Below are 23,199 nucleotides of genomic sequence, written 5' to 3'. Positions count from 1 at the left end.
AAAAAAATCATTAAAAAATTAAATTTTTTATTTAATCATATTAAATTTTATTGGGAAAAGTACAATAATCATTAAATACTGCAAAGGCTGACAAAAACATGCAATGCACAGAAAATGAGAAGAGAGAGAAAAAAAATTTAACACTGTTTGTCATTATTTAACGGAATGGACTATTTTGACTCAAAAATTTAAAAGTAAGGACCAATTTCAAACACTTTTCTAAAGAGGGACTAAATTGAGATTTATCAACCAAACTAGGGACAAAGTTGGGTATTAAACCATTTTAAAAATATCAAAAAATGTTTTAAAGGTTTAAGCGCGTGTGTGATTGCTCGCATCATTCTCGTGTTGAGACCTTTTCTTTTTTTATAAGAAAAAAAATGTTTTAAAGGTTTGAGCACGTATGTGATCATCGTTCTCGTGCTAAGACCTTTTCTTCTTTTTTAAAAATATCAAAAAATGTTTTAAAGGTTTAAGCTCGTGTGTGATCGCTCGCATCATCCTCGTACTGAGACCTTTTCTTCTTATAAAAAATATAAAAAAATGTTTTAAAGGTTTGAACACGCCCGCATCGTCCTCGTGCTAAGACCTTTTCTTCTTTTATAAAAAATATCAAAAAAATGTTAAAAAGGTTTAAGCGCATATGTGATTGCTCGCATCGTCCTCGTGCTAAGACCTTTTCTTCCTTTATAAAATAAATAAATATCCAAAATTGTTTTAAAGGTTTAAGCGCGTGTGTGATCGCTCGCATTGTCCTCGTGCTGAAACCATTTCTTCTTTTATAAAAAAATAATATCCAAAAATGTTTTAAAGGTTTAAGCGCATGCGTGATCGCTCGTATCGTCCTCGTGCTGAGACCGTTTCTTCCTTTATAAAATAAATAAATATCCAAAAATGTTTTAAAGGTTTAAGCGCGTGTGTGATCGTTCGCATTGTCCTTATGCTAAAAAACCTTTTCCTTTCCTTATACAAAAACAATCATATTTCCAAACAACAAACAATCTTTCAACTAGAACTACGTAGCCTTGATTTCTCATTTGGAGAATACGTAGGAGAATATCAATCATTGTCAGGCACAAAAAAATAAAAAAAAAATATTTTTGTTTCTTTGGAATTTTATTTTTGGGAATAATTAAACATTTTGAAAACCACATCAACTTTGCGTATTTAATTAAAGGTACTGCCTTAGGGCAGGCGTTGTAGGGTGCTAATACCTTCCCTACACGTAACCGACTCCCGAACCCAAAATCTGGTTTTCACAGACCACGCTTTATCATTTAAGTTTTTCCCGTAGTTTTCCAGAATAAACTATGGTGGCGACTCCAAAACTTTTTCAAAAGTTTCTTTGTTTTCTTTTTGGATAGTCGTCCCGTTGCGATTCTGGTTTCGACACACTCAGTAAAAGGTTTTAAAACAGTTTCTTTATCAACAGTTTTTGTAGGCACATATGGACTTTAAAGTGGCATCCAAAATTCCCTTATCTTGCGATTCAAGAAAGATTTGCATTCGAATTTTCCAAAAAGGATAATTTTCACAGCAAACAGAGGTGCTCTGTTTGTTGAAGCACCTTTACCAAAAGTTTGAAAACAGGAAGTCATCCCTAGGTTTTATAGTCGAATACGATAAAAACAGAATCGACTAAATTTTCAAATATCTTATGAAAACCAACTTTGGTGCCAATTGTTGAGAAACTAGATAGGCTTTTTTACACTAAGAGGGGGGTGAATTGGTGTTATTTCAAAAACAAATTCTTTTCGCAATCTTTTATACAAAAGTATAAAGCTTTTTTATCTTTCTTGAAATGCAAGTAATGAAAATTTCTATGCAGCGGAAAAACGAAGTTGACTGCTTAATAATTATAGTCAACTAAAATAAAGAGTGCAGGGATAAAGAAAATCAAACACTGGTTTTTATACTGGTTCGACATACAATGCCTACATCCAGTGTCCTTCCAATCCAGGAAGCAAATGTACTATATAGGTTACGGATTTTACAACAAGGAATTTATAGGAGACCTCACGTCAAAAATATAAATCTCCTTTCTAACCCAAAACCAAAATATAGCTGCAATAACCAAAACCAGACTTGCAGCAAGAATCCCTTCTTCTGCAATCTGAACCCACGTGGAACAATCCTCAACGTGTAAATTCAAGCACTCTTCATAGATGCCAAGCCTTAACACAACAGTCTTCATAGGATGCCAAGTCTTCAACGATCAATCAAGAAGCACCTTCTTGTGCAGTTTCTGATCAAGCAGTGAACGCGCAAGCTATCTCCCTCTAAATCTCTCTCAAGAAATATCACCACCGTCTTCTTGGAGAATTCTTGGAGCTAAAATAGAGAATTCAATCTGAAACAAGTAATGAAAATGTTAGCGTCAAAAGTCTCTGAACAATTCGCGTTCAATCAATTTATAGTTTTCTGTCATTCAAATTGTTTCTGAGTCGAATATGCTATTAATTCAGTCGACTGTATTATTACAATTATAACATACTATCAACATAGTAGCTCTTAGTCAACAACAAACAACACACATTTAATACAGTTGACCAAGTCATCAATGCTTAAGTAACTTTTAAAAATATAGTCGTTGGAGCGTAGTAGCATAACATAATTCCAAAACACATTAAAAACACAATCGAATGTACATTGGACAAGGTCGACTGTCTCATAAAAAAAACACTTTGAAATTATTTTGAATTCAAAACTTCACAAAACATTGATTCTCAAAATCGGTACAAAGGTTTTAGCATAGTCGAATCCAATACTAATGTAGTCGACTGTACTATAACTTTGTCACACAGTTATAAGTTCATAAATCTGCTTGTGATTTTTCACTTTGCAAAACGTGCAGTAACCTATATTTGATAAAGTATTTCACATTGCACATAAGCATATAAGCATGTTCCACAAATATATCAAACAATTAACATAGGAACATACACCACAGTACATCAAACATGTTCAGTAGATTTATCAAACAGTACAACATAAGAACATGTAATGCAACAACATATGTACTGTTATTGAGCATAGCGTTGTCCTCATCAAAAACTAGATTGATAAAGATTTTGTGTTGTCAACAATCTTAACAATTTCCCCTTTTTTTATGATGCACAACCATGATTATTAACTCAACCATGTTTTCACAATTCAATACAAAAAAGAGTAATGGGAAATGTACATAAGTAAAGACTCAGTTACTATTATATACACATGTCCATTTCATTGAACTTTACCTGAGGAGACCGTCTTCTACAATCCCTCATTTGATAATTTCAAAAATTTCCCACCTCTTCATCAGGTATCACGGTTAAAAGAGAGTATTTTACTTTAAGTGATATCTTTCCCTTCTCCACGAAAAGCCTTGCACTAGAAACAACCCAGTAGCCAGGAAAGTCTTGTGGCCCTCTTGTCATTTCAGTTGTGTCAACAAACCTTAGAAGTTTGGGTGAGTGAGTAGGCACAGGAGGTCCCCCAGGATATAAAGCTGAGTTGATGTTCACATCAGACGGCCATGGTGGCAGTGGCTTTTGTGGACCTGAGAAGTGAGTGTTGATCAATGTTGAGATTATTCCAGAATTCTGGGTCAAGCCAGGAGAACCATCCCACTGAGGTTCTTTGACCCTGGTTGCATGGACAACTTTAGAGAAATGAAATCCTAGAAATAGAACTTTCTTAAGACCAGTATCTTCAACTTCGAAGTGAGCACCAGTCACAACAGCATGTTCATCACCGGATTGAACAAGAGTTGTGCAAACATGAGAGAAACTCTTCCACTGAACTTTCTCATAGTACTTATGTTCTGAAGAGTCATTAGATGCATTCCCATTAGGCTCATCCTGGAGTTTGAAGGTTTTGGACAGAGAGGAAAGGTGCTGTAAATGGATTGCCAAGCAGTTACTTCTCTTTCCTTCGAAATACAATTGAAGGCCTATCACAAACTTCTTTCCCACATCAACCTGTACGTAAGTGGATCAAGTTCGTAACATTATGTAAAATACATCTAAATAATGAATGCATTAGCAAACTACTTTTGATGACTAAACAAAGAAACATAAGGCTCTTTATGAGTACAAATGTGACCAGTAAAATTTGATGTAATTAATGGGTTACTAGTTTCTGCAAAAACAATTTGCAAAATATCGCGTACAAAAGTAAATGAGACAAGAGTGACATGCAACCCCCCAAAAACATACATCTAGTCATCAAAATTTTACTAGATGTATTTTACATAATGTTACAAACTATCCACTTACGTACAGGTTGATGTGGGAAAGAAGCCTGTGATAGGCCTTCGATTGTATTTGGAAGGAAAGAGAAGCAACTGCTTGGCAATTCATTTACAGCACCTCTCCTCTCTGTCCAAAACCTTCCAACTCCAGGATGAGCCTAATGGGAATGCATCCAATGACTCTTCAGAACGTAAGTACTATGAGAAAGTTCAATGGAAGAGTTTCTCTCATGTTTGCACAACTCCTGTTCAATCCGGTGATGAACATGTTGTTGTGACTGGTGCTCACTTCGAAGTTGAAGATACTGGTCTTAAGAAAGTTCTATTTCTAGGATTTCATTTCTCTAAAGTTCTCCATGCAACCAGGGTCAAAGAACCTCAGTGGGATGGTTCTCCTGGCTTGACCCAAAAACCTAGAATAATCTCAACATTGATCAACACTTACTTCTCAGGTCCACAAAAGCCACCGCCACCACGGTCGTCTGATGTGAACATCAACTCAGCTTTATATCTTGGGGGACCTCCTGTGCCTACTCAGTCACCCAAACTTCTAAGGTTTGTTGACACAACTGAAATGGCAAGAGGGCCACAAGACTTTCCTGGCTACTAGGTTGTTTCTTGTGCAAGGCTTTTCGTGGAGAAGGGAAAGATATCACTTAAAGTAAAATACTCTCTTTTAACCGTGATACCTGATGAAGAGGTGGGAAATTTTTGAAATTATCAAATGAGGGATTGTAGAAGATGGTCTCCTCAGGTAAAGTTCAATGAAATGAACGTGTGTATATAATAGTAATTGATTTTTTTCTTGTGTACATTTGCCATTATTTGTGTCTACTGCGCATGTAGCCGACTTAGGCACATCAGCTTAGTTTGAAAATCTTTTCAATTCAAAATCACACATAGCACTGCTTTTGAAAATCTGTGCATAGTCACGAGTTTTAACCGACTCACTTCATAATGAAGTCGAATTAAAACTTGCTGTTATGCCACGCAATATATGTTCATCAAAGTGCATGTGGTTTTCTCTTCAAAAACATATGCAATGCAATCCTAAATGATGTATTAGATATAAGCTCAGAGAATGTGCATTCACATATCAATATCAACAGAAACATGTTCATTTATATATATCATCCATAATAAAGAATAGAACATGTAACACATAACAATACACGTGTTATTAATAATGTGTTGTCATCATCAAAAACCATAGTAGCTAGAGCACTATGAGATGAAGGTTAGCTAAACCAGTACTTCCCTTATCAACAATCTCAACAATCTCAACACTTTTAAGGGACTCTGGGGCTCTAGGTTTTGTATCACTTGCAGAAAGAGCACAACAATACACTCTTTTCCCAATTGTTATGGATTTTTGTCTCATTCTCTTCCATTGTTCATATAGTTTCTCCATGTCTGTGGGGAACTAATTTCTATTTCTCATATGCTTTTCCATTAATTGTTAGAGTAATTCATCTGTTTCTATGCTTGCTTTTGTTTAACTCATTCATTAGCATGATTTAAGAATTGAATGAGTGCCGAGAGGTTCCTTACAATTCAGGTTCTTGTTGAATTACTCCCAAGAGTAATATTGCTCAGTAATGAGGGTATGAGTCTTGGTCATCTTTAAGCTCTTGATCTTCACATCTTATTACTAGGAATGTTACGAATTGCATGAACTGGTAATTTGGGACAGGCTTATTCGCCGAGGGATCGGGTTTCGATGATTTAGTGAGTGACGTTGGCATTAATCCATAAAAGAAGAATTCTTATATAGTGAGAGGGAACTTGGTGAAATCTAACCCTAGCAACATACCCATCTTATATTAATCAACATTCGTTCATCTATGTGCTCTTTTGCTAATGATCAATTGCATTCATATTTAATTTTATGTTTTCGCATTCAAAATCAATGATCTCTTTTTATTTTTAAGTCTTAATTAATCTTGTTATCACACGATTGTCTAGCTCCGAGAGTCTTTTGGGGTACGATACTTGGTCTTACCATTTTATATTACTTGTGCCACTCGGTACACTTGCCAAAATAGTCCAATAGTAATTACATACAAATTTAATCATAGGTAATTAAATATGGATTTATCAGTTGGTAGTATGAAAATTTGTAGGCAATTACTTACAGATAAATCTGTATATGTAATTTACCTACGGATAAATTTGTATGTAATTATCTACAAATAAATTTGTATGTAAATATTTGTTGGAAAACAAGTAGGCTTCTTTTTACACCAAGAAGGGGGGTGAATTGGTGTTTTATCAAAAACAAAATCTTTTCGCAATCTTATAATCAAAGTATGAAACTTTTCCAACTTTCTTGAAATGCAAGTAATGAAAATTAGTATGCAGCGAAAAAACGTAGTTGACTGTGTTAAATTGAAAGTCAACTGTAAAGTAAAAGTGCAGGGATAGAGAAAAACAAACATTGTTTTGATACTGGTTCAGCCAAGAATGCCTACATCCAGTGTCCTTCCAACCCAGGAAGCAAATGCACTATAATTGTTGCGGTTTTTACAACAAGGAATTTATACAAGACCTCCACGTCAAAACTATAAATCTCCTCTCTAACCCATAACCAAAATATAGGCAATAACAACAACAAGAAATGCAATAAGATATCCCCTCTTCTGCAATCTGCCAACCACTCTGAACAATCCTCAGAATGAACTATCCCCTGTAATCACAACAGGTCCAAATCCAGTAGCCTTTACAGATGCCAAGCCAGAATCAAATCAGCAGTCTTCAAGGATGCCAAGCCTCGTGATCAAACTAGAAGCTCCTTCTTTGTGCAAAATATGGTCGAGCAATGTGTGCCCAGTCAGCCTCCCTTTGAATCTCTTTCAAGAAAGATCACCACCGTCTTCTTGGAGAATTCTTGGAGCTCTCTAACTGGAGAATTCAATCTGAAATAGAAATGAAAATGTTAGATAATCAAAAGTCTCTGAACAAAATCGTGTTCAATCTATTTATAGATTTCTGTTAAACAGATAGTCTCACAGTCGAATATGCTACTAATATAGTCGACTGGATTATGACAATTATAATAGATCAGTCAAACTGGTAGCATATAGTCAACCACAAATAAAACACATTTAACACAGTTGACCAAGTCATCAATGCTCAACTAACTTCAAAAAATATAGTCGTTGGAGCGCAAGAGCATAACAGAATTTCAAACCAGACAAATAATACAGTCAGATATGTAATACACAAAGTCGACTTCAACATGTAAAACATTTTGAAATTCTTTTCTTCTCAAAATTTCACAAAGCACTAATTCTCAAAATCTGTACAAAGATTTTAGTATAGTCGAATCTATTAGAAATGGAGTCGACTGCACTATAACTTTGTCACACAGTGATAAGTTCATACAAGTGCTTGTGGTTTTCAGCTTTAAAACATGTGCAATAAAACATATGTAATGATGCATTGCACAGAGCACATAATGCACATAAACATGTTCAGCTGATATATCAATCAATCAACATAGGAACATGTAACACAATATATAAACATGTTCAACAGATATAACAATCAATCATTATATGAACATGTAATTCATCAACAACATGTGCGTATTATTAAGCAATGTGTTTCCATCATAAAAAACTAGATTGATATAGAAATTGTGTTGTCAACAATCTCAAAAATATCGACAAATAAATTCGTATGTAATTTTTACTGATAATTATCTACATATTTTTTTGTATGTAATTTATCTACAGATAAATCCGCAAGTATCGTTTGCTATGACTGTTTTATCTACGAATTTTTGTCCATAGGTAATTCGTAGGTAACATTGTATTACATACGAAATTTTAGGCTTACCTACGAATTTTGACTGTAGGTAATAAGTTTTTTTATTGTAGTGCATATCGGGGTTTTAATACCCTAATCCCTATACCAAGATTTTGAAACCTAGTTTCTGTTGCATAATGAGGTTCCAACTCCCTGACCCCTACATCAAGGTTTTGACACCTTATTTCTTTTGTATATTGGGGTTTTGAGACCTTAATTCCTACACTAAGGTTTAAACACCTTGTTTCTTCTTGCGTATTAGGGTTCTAACATGCCGATTCCTACACAAAGGTTTTGAAATCTTGTTTCTCCTACATATTGATGTTTTGACACATGATCTCTACTTCTAGAAGCTTGTTTCTCTTGCATATCGGGGTTTTGACACCTTGATCCTTATACCAACGTTTCAACAACTTTCTTATCTTGAATAATGGGTTCTCGACACCTTCATCCCTGCACCTAGGTTTTGACTCCTTATTTATCTTGCATATTGGGGTTTTGACACCTTGTTTCTCCTTACATATTGGGGTTGTGACACCCTGATCCCTAAACAAATGTTTTGACACCTTGTTTTTCTTGCATATTGATGTTCTATCACCTTGTTTCTCCTACATAGACCATTTGAGTCTTAAAACTTCAAAGAACTCACCATAAAAGGTAAAGTTTGATACTAACTAGTTGCAAGGATTCACTCTAAAAGGCACTATTACTTTATGTATGAGTTGGGGCAACCCAATTGTCCTTTTTTATTTATTATTTTTTGCTGATAAAAAGAAAACTCTATAAGAGACTAGTCTAACAACTTTAGAAAATGGTTCACAAAAGGTTTTCTAAAAGGTTTCAAAAGCAACAAAGATATATGATGTGACACCAATAGAGATAGATAGTGAACATTTTTAATTCTAATAGCAGTTCATACTAGACTAGACTATGTTTAATTTTTCAATGCAAAAATGCGAAGGTTTTAAACAATTTAAATCTTACAATTATTTTTCAGTGTCACTTCTAACCTACACGATTGTACAAAACATATTCCAACTATCTACTAAATTATGCCTACGTTTAGTAACAAGTACACAAATTCTTTTCAAGCTAAATACAAAAAGCCTATTTATGTTTGTTAGAAAAGATGTTCTTTGTTTCTCAAGACCAAGAGGGGGGGGAGGTGAATTGGTATTTTATAAAAATGATCGCTTTTGAAATCTTTTTCGCAAATACTATAATTCTTTAAACCTTTCTTGAACAACAATAAAAAATGTATGTAATGTAACTACATGCGTATTCGAATAAAGAAAAAATATAATCGACTAATGCAGAGAGATAGGGAGAAGAAAATTCAAACTCTGAGTTTATACTAGTTCGACCTCAACTGCCTACATCCAGTGTCCTTTCAATCAACCCGAGATTAAAGCCAATTACTATAAAGATCTGAGTTTTTACAACAAGGGCTTTACAGCGACAACATTGTCAAAATGCAAATCACCTCTTTAACTCACTAATCTAATATAGCCAAATACAAAAGACTTGCAATAAGAACAATCCTTTCCTACAGTCACCCCTTTAAGAACATTCTCAAAGTAAAGAACACCACGTTCTTCTTCCTGGCAACACGCACAGGGAAACAACAATATTTAGCAATTGTGAAACTCCTGATCACACAAAAAGCACCTCAATTATACAGAAAGATCAGACTCTTCAAATCAACCAGCCTTGTCTCTTAAGAAATCTTCAAGACTTGTACACCACGATAATTTCTTGTTTCTTGGAGCGTTCGATCACCTCAGTAAGACTTTGCAACTCAATCTGAATCAAATATGAAAATGTTAAACTCAATTCTCTTATAGAAATTAAATCAATGCATCTATATATAGAGTTAGTCAAATCTGATGCATTTTAATCGATTACGCTATTAACCTAATCAGTTACATTACACATTTATTACATATTAACAATAGTCAAAGCAATTAATTGAATGCTCAATTAATGTAATCGATTTGCATTTAATGCTTAGTCAGCATATTTAAAAATATGACCGTTGAGACAGTTATGACAAGCATGAAACAATTTTCAAAACTTTAACAGACTCAATTGAATACATTATCCATGTAATTGATTAAGCTTCAACACTTAGCATATTTTTGAAAACTTTTCTTCTCAAAATTCATCACATCACACTTGAAAAATATTTGTGCAAACACACGAGTTTTAATCGATTTAGCAACTAACGTAATCAATTGAAAACTTGTTATTTTGCCACAGTTTAAAAGCTAAAGCTGTCTGATGACCTTAATTGATTAACACAACATTGTAATCGATTAAGTCATGCAGATATGCTTGGTGCATGTAGTTTTTCCATTTCCAAAACACATATTATGCATACACATATATGATCACTATATAAACACAGTCGTATGCAATAATTAATACAATATGTCCAATGTGACAATCACAAAATGCATGCGTAAATCTCATAGTAAGCGTAAGCATATATAACACAGTTGCACAATACATACACATGTGTTTTTATTAACTATGTGTTGTCATCATCAAAAACAAACATCAAGGAGTGGGTTTAGCTAAGACTATGCTCCCCCTATCAACAATCTCCCCCTTTATTTTGATGATGCACAACCATGATTAATAAAAACCATGTTGTACAATCCACAATCAAATGCATTTTCAATTATCTCAGTAACATAGTTCAATTACTTCAAATACATGAAACATTTCTCCCCCTTTGGGCATTAGCAAAAAAGGCATTTTGTACACAATAATTGAAATAAAGATAATGAAGCAAGTGGAGATGCATCAATTAGTATAACAGAATAACTTTGATGCTCCCCCTCTCAATAATCTTCACATGATTTTATGATATTCTCCCCTCTTATAACATGTGAACCATTATACAATCATACAATACTCCCCCTGACAATTTGCATATTCAAATATCAAATAACAGATGCATAACAAAGATATTTCAGAGTATGTATCACTCAAGTATGTTCAATAAATGTATCAGAAAGTATTACAAAAGTCATATCAGAGTAAATTTGATACATTTTGAATCAACCAAATCAGTTTAATCACTTAAAATCTCAAATCAAATTCCCAGCGGATTAAACACAAAGAGATATAACATGAATAAACATATAATAGATAACAAGTCATGGTTTCAAATTTTATAAATCAGAAGTATAGAAACTCCAAACCAAATGACGAATCTCAATCGATTAGGACTTCCTCTTAATCGATTTCTTGTTGCAAAGTAATTTTAATTTTCCATCTCAACTCAATTAGTAATTTGTATCCCTGCATAACCGTTCAGACTTATCTTGATCAATCATTTTTGTATTTATGTAGTATAGTAAACATTAACACAATTTAAGTATTAATATGCAATGACAAGAATGTAACAATGAAATATTTAAATTGCATACATACAAGTTGATTAATCGATTAACAATCAAATTAAATCATCAATCACAAATTGTTATCCACACAAACTGATTAAAACTGAAAAATAACTTTCTTTCATATTAAGAAATAGGTACAACACAAAAAAACCAAAACAAGAACAAAAGAAATAGAAAACAGACTCAATACTAAGACACTAACACTCAACTTTTCCCTTTTTCTTTTACTTTTGCATTGAGCTTATCGTTCATGCTTTTCTTTTCTTTTCTTTTCTATCTTTTCTCATGCTTTTTCATTCAATACCTTAGCTCAATGCTTTTCTTTTTGCCCTTCTATTCTCCCAACAACCCCAAACTTGAACCTTTGTTAATACCATTTAATTATTCTCAACTCAACTCAAGGTAAAGATTTTTCTCAAAAAGGTTTTCAAAGTGTTTCAGGATAAGGTTCAAAAAGGGTAGAACAAATTGTTCCCTTTACTTTGGGTGAAAAGTTGGCTAAGTAAGGGCTTCCAAAAATGACCTGGATCATATGACAAAAACATGTAATTCAATCAATCATAGAGACTCAGGCAAAATCATTCGTCCTCTCAAATGAATAGCAAATAAATCAATCAAAAACTCTGGATCCTAAGACCTCACACAACTATGCTCACTCAATAGCTCAAATACCAATCATACACCTTGCTTAGCATCATAACCACAATCATAACTCATCATGCATCTGTTCACACGGCTTGTGAACAATTCACCTGTATAAAAGCATGTAAAGCAATCTCAATCTTCATCCACATCAAACATCATCAAGAACACTCATCATGCAATCAACAAGTCAAACCATAATCAAATAAGGTTTTCAAGAAAGTACCATAAAACCTACAATACTCAACATAATTCAACCTATTCCAAAAGTTCAAATTACAAAGGAAAAAGAAAAATAAAACCTTGGGTTGCCTCCCAGTAAGCGCTTGTTTAACGTCACGAGCTTGACCCAATACCTTACGGATCCACCAATTTCATCACCGTGGGAAGTTGCTCCACTCTCCTCCAAGGTAATGCTAAAGTCTTTGAGCATTCACCAACCAAATCTCTTGTGAATCACTCTCAGCCAGATTCACCAATTCAACTACTCCATGAGGATGTACATGTTTTATTAGAAAAGGCCCTGATCATTTTGACTTCAACTTTCCAGGAAATAACTTCAGCCTTGAATTGAATAATAACACCTGTTGTCTAGGGCTGAAAGCTCTCTTTATCAACTTCCTGTCATGATAAAATTTTACCTTTTCCTTATAACTCATAGATGAGTCATATGCATGTAACTGCATTTGTTCAAGCTCCAAAAGTTGACTTCTATGTTTGCTTTGAGTTTCATGAGGATCAACGTTTAAAAATTTCAAAGCCCACAAAGCTTTATGCTCCATCTCCATTGGCAAGTGACATGTTTTCCCATACACCAACTGAAAAGGTGAGAGCCCCATAGAAGTCTTCATAGTCATCCTGTATGCCCAAAGAGCATCATCTAGCTTATGCGACCAATCTTTTCTTGAAACAACAACCGTCTTTTCTAAAATTCTCTTTATCTCCCTGTTAGAAACTTCAGCTTGACCATTTGTTTGTGGATGATAAGGTGCTGCTACTTTATGTCTGACCCCATAATGTTTAAGTACCTTTGCAAGCTGAAGATTACAAAAATGAGATCCCCCATCACTGATGAGTACCCTGGGAGTTCCAAAACATTAAAAGATTTGCCCTTTTAAAAATTTTATCACAGTATTGACATCATTCTTGGGACATGCTAAGGCTTCAACCCATTTACTCACATAATCAACCGCCACCAATATATTCATTATTAAAAGATGGTGGAAAAGGTCCAACAAAATCAATACCCCAGCAGTCAAAAACTTCTACTTCTAAAATTCCTTGTAATGGCATCTCATGTTGTCTTGAAATAGCCTCTGTCCTTTGGCACTTGTCACAATTTCTAGTATGATTATGAGCATCTTTAAACAACGTAGGCCAATAAAATCCTGCCTGAAGAATTTTCGCCGTTGTTTGTTCTCCATTTTAAGGGCCTCCATAAGGTGAATTATGACAATGCCAAAGAATTCCTTCTACTTCTTCTATTGTTATACATCTTCTCAAGAGATTGTCAGCTCTAATCTTGAATAAATACGGATCATCCCATATGAACTGTTTGGCATCATGTAAAAACTTCTTCTTCTATTGCCAATTTAATTCTTCTGGAATAACACCTACAGCTTTAAAATTAGCCATATCAGCAAATCATGGCCTCTGCTGAATATACAAGAGTGTTTCATATGAAAAAGACTCCCAGATTTCCTTCTCCTTGCTTTTAACTTCCTTGTTGACTAACCGAGATAGATGATCAACAATTAAATTCTCACTTCCCTTTTTATCGCAAATCTCTACATCAAACTCTTGTAACAAAAGCACCCATCTAATTAATCGTGGCTTTGAGTCTGGCTTTGTCAACAAATACTTTATGGCCGCATGATTAGTATAAATAATCACTTTAGATCCAATGAGATAGGATCTAAACTTCTCCAATGCATAAACTACAACCAAAAGTTCCTTTTCTGCAGTAGCATAATTCAATTGAGCTTCATTCAAAAGTTTACTAGCATAGTAAATGGCATGGAATACCTTTTCCCTTATTTGACCCAACACAACACCTATGGCATAATCACTAGCATCACACATCAGCTCAAAGTGTTTACTCCAATCTAGGGCCACAATCACAGTAGCAGGAATCAAACTTTTCTTCAGAACATTAAAAGCTTGTACACATTCTTTACTCATCACAAATGGCCTTGACAAGCAAATTACTCAACGGCTTAACAATCTTTGAGAAGCCTTTAGTAAATCTTCGATAAAACCCAACATGACCCAAGAAACTCTGAATTCCTTTTACATTTGTAGGTTGTGGAAGTTTTTCAATAACCTCCACTTTTGCTTTATCCACTTCAATCCCCCTAGCTGAAATGGCATTTTTCCCAATTCAAAACCAGATTTTTTTGCACACATCTTTTAAGAACAACATCCAGGTTGGTCAAACACCTCTGAAAGGAATCTCCAAACACTGAAAAATCATCCATGAAGACTTCTATACTTTTCTCCATAAAATCTGCAAAACTTGCCTGCATACACCTTTGAAATGTGGCTGGGGCATTATATAGTCCAAATGGAATTTTTCTATAAGCAAATACACCAAAAGAACATGTAAAGGTTGTCTTTCCCGATCTTTAGGGTCCACCACAATCTGATTATACCCAGAATACCCATCTAAGAAGCAATAATACACTTGTCCAGCCAATCTTTCTAACATCTGATCCATAAAAGGCAAGAGAAAGTGATCCTTCCTAGTGGCTGTATATAGTTTCCGTAATCAATGCACATCCGCCACCCCGTAACTGTTCTTGTAGGAATAAGCTCATTTTTTTCATTATATATTACCCTCATCCCTCATTTCTTAGGAACCACCTACACTGGACTTATCCATTTACTGTAAAAAATTGGGTAAATAATACCTGCTTCCAAAAGCTTTAATACTTCCTTCCTCACTACCTCTTTCATGACAGGATTAAGCCTCCTATAATCATCCTCCATAAGAATTCTATGCATACAATATGTGGGACTTATACCCTTGAGATATGAAATGGACCACCCTATAACACCTTTATTAACTTTCAAAACCTCCACCAACTTTTCTTCTTCTTTTGATGATAATGAATTACTAATAATAACTAGCTTTCCTCCATTATCTTCTAAGAACCCGTACTTCAAATGTGGTGGCAATTCTTTCAACTCAATCTTACTTTCTTTAACTTTCTCCTTGGGCTCAATTTTTTCAAAACTAACTTCTTCTATTGGAATTTCTTTTATTGACTCCAAATCCCTAACACATCCTTCAACCAATTTTTCCTCCTCTTGATTCTAATCCTCACATTCATCAACGAGAATATTTTCCAACAAAGATACATCACGCACTCTATTCCCTTGCATCATACAAAGGTCATCCACAATGTCCACTTGAAAACATGCTTTATCATCTTTAGGATGTGACATTGCTTGAAACACATCAAAATCCACCTCTTCATCTTGCACTCGGACTTTAAGTTTACCATTCTCTACATCAATCACAATCCTGGTTGTCTTCATAAATGGTCTTCCAAGAATCAGAGGCGCATCTCCATTCTCTTCCATCTCCATTATGACAAAATCCACTAGAAGCAAAAATTTATATACCTTTACTATTACATCTTACGCCACTCCAAATGGATATTTGAGAGATCTATCTGCCAATTGAACAGTCATCCTTGTTGGCTTAAGTTCCAACCCTTTAATTTTCTTGAACATAGACAAGGGCATTAAATTAATGCTAGCTTCCAAATCAATAAAGGATCTTCCAACTTCTAACTCCCCTATGGTACATGGAATGGTAAAACTTCATGGATCTTGCAATTTAGGGGGTAACATCTTCTGTATGATCGCACTGCAATTACCTTGCACCTCAATAATTTCCTTCTCAATATACTTTCTTTTCTTCATGAGAAGTTCTTTCAAGAATTTTGCATATGATGGCATTTGCTGAAGTGCCTCAGAAAACGATATGGTAATTTCCAGCTTCTTAAAAATCTCCATAAATAGCTCAAACTATTTTTCTTTTTCATTCCTTGAATATATCTTAGGATAAGGAAGGGGTTTTTCAAACTCTCTTTCTCTTAATTTTTCAACCTCTTCTTTCTTTATTTCTCCCTCAACTCTCATTTTTTCACTCATCACAATTTTTTTTCTTCCTCTTTTTTCTCCCTCTGATTACTCTTCTTTTCTTCACTTTCTTTTTCTTTTTCTCTTTTCTCATTTTTTCTCTAGTGACAACAGTCTCACACTCTTCCCTTGTAGCACCTCTCACATTCCTCTCACACCCATGTTTTTCCAATTTAGTGTTCATGTGCTCCAAGCTTTTAATATAAAATACACTTTTATTCAAAACCTGTTGAAAAAGCTCTTCAGACTCTACATTTCTCCTCAACAGCATGATTTGTGGTTGCTTTTGAATTCTTGAAATTTTTCTAATTTCCTGCGGTACTACAGAAAATCTTTGTATAATTGCCTCCAACTATTGAGTGATCATCATATATTGTTCCAATATAACATCATAATATTGTGACAATGGAATTTCTTGTTGTTGGATAAAATCAACACTTTCACAATTCACCTCATCTTTACTGGCCGCCATATTTTCTATAAGATCATAAGCTTCCTCATCAGTCTTTGTCTTAATATTACCTCCAGCTGTAGCATTCAACTTAAGCTTGGATTGAGTACCAAGGCATCCAAGGAATGTGAGCACCAATGTTGTTCTGCCAAAACCATGTACATGCGTCTTTCTCAGTAAACCTTTAAACCTTTCCCAAGCCTGACCTAGAGTCTCCTATATGCCTTGTCTGAATGAAGAGATCTCTAGTTTTCCACTGTTAATCTTGGACTGTGGGAAATATTTACTCAAGAATTTAGAAACAACAGCCTCCCATGTTGTAAAGATCCCCTCTGGAAAGGAATTTAGCCACAACTTAGCATTGCTTCCTAACGAAAAAGGAAACAAACTAAATTTTATCATGTCATCTGACTCTCCACTGATCTTCATAGTATTTCATATTTCGTTGAATGTCGTAAGATGATCATAAGGGCTTTCATTTGACAATCCATTGAATTGATTACTCTACACTAGGTGTATCAAAGCAGGATTCATCACCATATTCAATGTGTTGTCCCTCGGCATAGCAATGCTATTAAAGTATTGGGGACCAACAACATTAGTTGCGTTAGCTAAAGTACGTCTAGGAGCTCCTTGTGCTATCTCTTTTGTGCTTTGAGTAAATACCTCTGGTGAGAGTTGTAAAAGGCTTTCACGAGAGGGAAATAACTCTCTGGATGGTCTTCTGACTTTCTTCCCCCTCCTGTCACTTAATCCTTCGAGAAGAGGTTGATTTTTCTTCCTTCTAGTGTGAATTGCTTCCTGCATACACAAGAAACAAAAACCCTAAAAAGCACTTTTATATAAAAAAATAAAAACAAAAACAAATACAAACGAAAATTAAAAATCAAGTAAAATTTAATCAAATTCACACTACTAGAAAAGTTAAACCAAACGAGTCCCCGACAACGGCGCCAAAAACTTGTTGACACTTTGGCAAGTGTACCAGATCGTATCAAGTAATAATAGAACAGTAAGTCCAGATATCGTTTCCCAAGGGACTATGACTTGAAAGAATAATAATTTGATATTGTAATGCAAAAACGAAATTAAACATGCAATTGCAAAAGTTGAATCAATTGATAGATAAAGATATGAATGAATGAAGTTGTTGGGGTTTACGGTTTCATCCTGATCCACCCTCCTATATCTACTATTCCTATTATATTCCACTTTATTATCAATGTTCATGCAACTTTTTAATTTACTCTAAACCCAATCTCTCAGCGAAAAGAGCCTTTTACCATAATTACTAGTTTACTATCTCTAATCTCCCTACAATTACTAATGCATTAATGACAGAAGCTTAAAGCAATTGACCATCATATTCCTATCTCTAGGCAATATTTCATAATCAAGAGAATTCTTCTCAGTTCTAGATTTCCCGTACATCCCCGTATCGACAAAATCAAAGATCATGACACTAAATGAGTTAAACAATGCAAGCTTTAAAGTACAGAAAAGAAAACTCAAACTATTGATAATACAAGTATATGAATACAATAGGAATTTCGATATAAGAGAGTTTCAAAAGGATTACATCATTCCCCAACAACAAAGGGTTTAGTTTACCATTGACATGGTGAAACTATATGGATTTAATGGAAAGAATGAAAGAATAATCCCTAGAATTGGTGAATTGGAGCCTTAGCATCCAGAATTCGCCTCCAAAGAGTGTAGAAAGTATTATGTCGTCTTTCTCTGCCAAAAGATTACCCTAGAATTTTTCTGAGGGTCGATTTATAAGCTATGAAAAATTACAGAATTTTGGCCCAAGCTCAACTACAACGCTCAGCGCTGGTTTCACCGCTAAGCAGTAGGTGCGACACTCCACTGGACCGCTCAGCGTTGATGTCTAGGCGTCCTGCCGTACTGAACTGAAGATCTCAGCGCTCAACGATGGCTTTTGGCGCTCAGTGGTAGACACCGTTCTTCATTCACCCCTCAACGTTGGCGCTTAAGCATCTGACCATAAGTCTTCCACAAGGCTGGCGCTCATCGCTAAGATTGGCGCTGATGGGTGAGTGTGATTCCTCTTTTGCACCTTTCTTCATCCTTTCTTGAGTCCAACTCCTTCCTACTTCACTTCCCATCCTTCAATTCTCATTAAATCTTGACAAAACAATGTAAAACCAAACATAATATCTCTAAAACCACCTTTGACTCTCTTGTAACCTAACTTTAGTGTTTTGCATGATTTTAAGTTCATTCTAAGTTATAAAGGGTGTGTTTTGATATCAATTTCAAGTATAAAAATAATGGCTTTTAAACCGTTATCATGGAGCAGCTTACTTTCTTGCAAAACATTCAAAAGGTTTTGAATCAGGTACCCATACAAACTTAGGTCCTTTGTGGTTAGTTACAGGAGGTTGTTCCTTTGGAATCCATTTGTACTTCCCTCTTGGAACACGAACCTTTCTGTAGTAATACTTCCTGACAATATGTCCTATAGTATTATAATAAAAGCAAGCATTTGTAATAGGTTTGCTTAGATCAATGAATTTTTTAGGATTAATTCTATTGCTCTTAGCTTTATAACCTATTCCTTGTTTATTTATTGCTCTACCCCTAGACCTTAAAACAACATCTAAATTATCTCTTCCTAGAGTAAATTTAGATAGTAAGTAATCAATTTTCTCTAAATGTGCAGGATAATTTTCAAATTTCTTCTCCACAACCTAAACTTCAGTTTTAACAGATTGCAAGGTAGCTTCTAATTCCTGTTTGAGCTTTTCATTTTCTTCTACAAGGATATCAATACGATACTCATAATCTTTTCTTTCAAAACTTAATCGATTTACCTTGTATTGAAGTTTCATGGCTTCAGCATGTAACTCTTGAAAGGCATCCAAGAGTAAGTCATATTTTACTTTTATAGGTTCTCTTTCAAAGTTAGTATCGATATCTTCAGAATGCATAGATCCTGCCATAATGCATAGGTTTGACTCCTCCTCAACACTATGGCCATCATCACTTGATGTATCATCATTACTGTTCTCCCAGGCGATGTAAACCTTTCTATTTTTAAACTCTGGACATTCTGGCTTTATGTGACCATCTTTGCCGCATTCATAGCATGTCACAGTGTTGTTCTTGGAGTTCTTCCTCCCTCCTTTTGAGTAACCTGCATGGTCAGTTGCAATAGTTCTATTTTTCATGAATTTAGTAAACTTCTTTACCATCATATTCATGATCTCTTTTTCAGGTATTTTTGCATCAAACTCAACATCATATGCAGCCTTCTTGGAGGTTCTTTTATTTGTAGCCTTGAGAGCAATCGATTGCTTTTGTTCAATCTCATCTTCTTCCCTCATTCTACCAAGCTCTAGCTCATGTTCCCTGAACTTGCCAAACAAGGTTGCCATATTCATGTTAGTTTAATCTTTTGACTTAGATATAGTAGTTACCTTAGGTTGCCAGCTTCTGTTTAGGCTTTTCAAGATTTTGATATTGATTTCTTCATTTTTAAAGGCCTTGCTGAGAGCCATGAAATGGTTGAAAATATGTGTGAATCTTTTCTGCACGTCATAGATGGTTTCTCCGGCTTTCACCTAAACATTTCGTACTCATGTACCAAAGAATTCTTTCTGGCCAACTTGACTTCATCTATTCCCTCGTGTGTGACTTCAAGAACTTCCCACATCTTTAGTTGTATTACATTGGGAAACCCTGAAAAACTCATCCATTGTGAGAGCAGAAGCAATAACATTTTAGGCTTTTACATCATACTGTGCTCTCCGGTTTTCCTCTTGAGTCCACTCAGAAAAGTTTTTCAAAAACAATTTTTCCATTTATCACATGAGTGTGTTCAAATGGACCATTGAGAGTTGCATCCCATACACCCTTGTCAACTGATTCAAGAAAAATTTGCATTCTTATTTTCCAAAAGGCATAGTTTTTGTCAACAAATAAAGGTGGTCTATTTGTGGATGCACCTTCACCAAAGGTCTAGGAAAAAAAAAGCCATTTTCAGGATAGAACAATCGATTAGACAACAAGGTTAATCGATTTGTTTTTCAAATAACATTTGAAAACCAGCTCTGGTTCCAATTGTTAGAAAAGATGCGCTTTGTTTCTCACCACCGAGAGGGGGGTGAATTGGTGTTTTGTAAAAATGATCGCTTTTGAAATCTTTTTCGCAAATACTATATGTCTTTAAACCTTTCTTGAACAGTAGGCAAAAATGTATGCAATATATAAATATAAGTATTCAAAAAAAGACATAATATAATCGATTAATGTAGAAAGATAGGGAGAAGAAAATTCAAACTCAGAGTTTATACTGGTTCGGCCTCAATTGCCTACGTCTAGTGTCCTTTCAATCAACCGGAGATTGAAAGCCAATTGCACTATAAAGATCTAATTTTTACAACAAGGTCTTTACAGCGACCATGTTAACACTCCGGCAAGTGTACCAAATCGTATTAATTAATATAAATGGTAAGACCGAGTATCGTTTTCCCTAGAGACTGATTGGCATAAACAGTCATGTGATTTGTTGATTATTTAAGACTTGAGAACGAAAATTAGGTTTAGAATGCAAAACAAAAAATAAACATGAATACAGTTGTGATCAATTGACCAAAGAATTTGACTTTATCCTATCCATTCTCATGTATTTACGAATTCAACTCCTTCATTAATGTCAATGCCACTTTCTAATTTACCCTAAACCCGATGTCTCGGTGAAGAGAGCCCACTCCTAATTACTAGTTTACAATGTCTTATCTCCCTATCAAGTAATCATGCATTACACTCACAAAGAAGCTTAAAGGCAATCGGTCCTCCTATATGTTTAGGTAATATTGCTTCCGAAAGAATTCCCCCATGTCTAGATTTCCCCGTATGTGTCCATATCGACAAAATCAAAGATCATGCAATTGAATGAGTTAAACAAAACAGGCATAAAGCAGAGAGGAAAAACCCTAACAATTAATAAAGTAAAGCATATATAATCAAGATCAATTCAATACATGAGAGTTTCAAAGGATTACATTGTTTCCCCAACAACAATGGAGGTTTACTTCACTATAGACATGGTGAAACTAGATGAATATAATGAAAAGAATATAAGATAGAACCCTAATAGTTCTAGATGGGAGCTTCCGCATCCAAAATTTGCTTTCGAGGGGTGAAGAGAGTGTTTTTGTGCCTCTTTTTGTCAAATGATATACCCTCTAGGTCGCCTAAACCCTTATATAGCTTATAAAAATAACAGAAAAATTGGCCCAGGCCCACGAAAATGGCTGTAAGACCCGTATAAATAAAGTGATTACTTACTTTAAGTATTTTATTTTTGTGATATTAGATAATAATTGTGATGTGAAACGTTGCTGAGAAATATTTTATCAGCAAATGGAGTCTTGTCTAGTGGTGATTGTGTGTGTGCATGGGAGGGTTGTGTGCTTGGTTTCAAGTTCAAACCCTTCCAAGTTCAAAGAGTCTCCTAGCTCTTTTTAATTTCCGCCTTGGCATGTGGGTCCCATCATGACATAAGAAAGAGGAAATCAAAAGCTTGGAACATGAAGTCGGGTGTTGCAGCACGTCAATTGTTGTGTGAATTTCATGAATGAAACTTGCTTTGTTTATTCCATTAAATGATGAGAGAGAATGTAGTAGGGTAAAATTATTTTTAATACTTTGTGTGCATGTAAATTGGTATGAGAAAGTTGAGAAGGAGAGCCTTTTCACGTCCTTTTTTTTGTGTGCTGCAACATGTGTTCTTTTTATTGGTTGCTTTTATTATAAGTTCCTTTTGCATGGTTGAAAAAAAAATATAAAATAAAAATGAATGAATGAAGTAACGTTCAATGGTGGGCTTTTGCTTCCCATTTTGTACTTCCATACGTTACTTGCAGGCTTGGCTAGTAGGTTTCATTTTTTTCATGGGTTGGAACACATGTTTTCTAGACTTTGGAAATATTAAATGACCTTTGATTTCCTTGTGGGAGGTTACCATTCTATTAGTAATTGTAGGTTACATAAATGAGAGTTAAGGGGCACTTTAACACCTTTTAAAAACTACCATTTACATACGTTAAAGAGAGGTTTTATTGGTGTTAATGTGGAGTGACCTAGAATAAAGTGGTTAAGGGTTAGTAGGGTTGAGAGTTAGTCTCTACTTAAATGTGTAAGTTTAAGTCAGAAAAATAAAAAATAAAATAAACACTTGGAGAGAGAGGGAGAGAGAGCCGTGAGAGTGAGTGGAGAAACACTATATTGTTCTAGACCAATCAAGTTGGTGAGAGAAAGAAGAACATCCTAGTGTTTGGGTGGTGGCCGTGACTTGAGAGAGTCTTAGAGGAGTGAAGACTTGGAGTCTAGTGAAGGGAGGAAACCTAAGAGCCTTTGGAAGCTTGCTTGGAACTAGAGGTAAGGGGTTTAACTTGGGATATCATATAGTGTATGATGGGTAGAAGGTAACATGATAATATTGATGCATGCTTTCTTTCTTTTGTGTT

General features: G+C 34.9%; 1 protein-coding gene across 1 annotated transcript; it reads right to left on the bottom strand.

Moving 5' to 3' along the window:
- Positions 1-3,278: 3,278 nt before the first annotated feature.
- On the bottom strand, positions 3,279-4,179 carry LOC111241005 (MACPF domain-containing protein At4g24290-like). The gene is made up of 2 exons (XM_022777308.1): positions 4,117-4,179; positions 3,279-3,962 (listed from the first exon to the last, which is right to left on the bottom strand). The coding sequence occupies exons 1-2, from the start codon at positions 4,177-4,179 to the stop codon at positions 3,279-3,281; spliced, it is 747 nt and encodes a 248-aa protein (XP_022633029.1).
- Positions 4,180-23,199: the final 19,020 nt, after the last annotated feature.

The sequence above is a fragment of the Vigna radiata genome, unplaced genomic scaffold, assembly GCF_000741045.1.
Source record: "Vigna radiata var. radiata cultivar VC1973A unplaced genomic scaffold, Vradiata_ver6 scaffold_48, whole genome shotgun sequence".
Taxonomy (NCBI): Eukaryota; Viridiplantae; Streptophyta; class Magnoliopsida; order Fabales; family Fabaceae; genus Vigna; species Vigna radiata.
Note: the sequence above shows the minus strand (reverse complement) of the source record. Positions and strands in the feature narration are given on the sequence as shown.

Excerpts from the sequence above, each read along its gene's own strand:
- LOC111241005 (XM_022777308.1), bottom strand. The coding sequence starts at position 4,179 with ATGTCACTCTTGTCTCATTTACTTTTGTACGCGATATTTTGCAAATTG. Across the intron at positions 3,963-4,116 it reads AATTGTTTTTGCAGAAACTA|GTTGATGTGGGAAAGAAGTT; the intron begins GTAACCCATTAA and ends ACTTACGTACAG.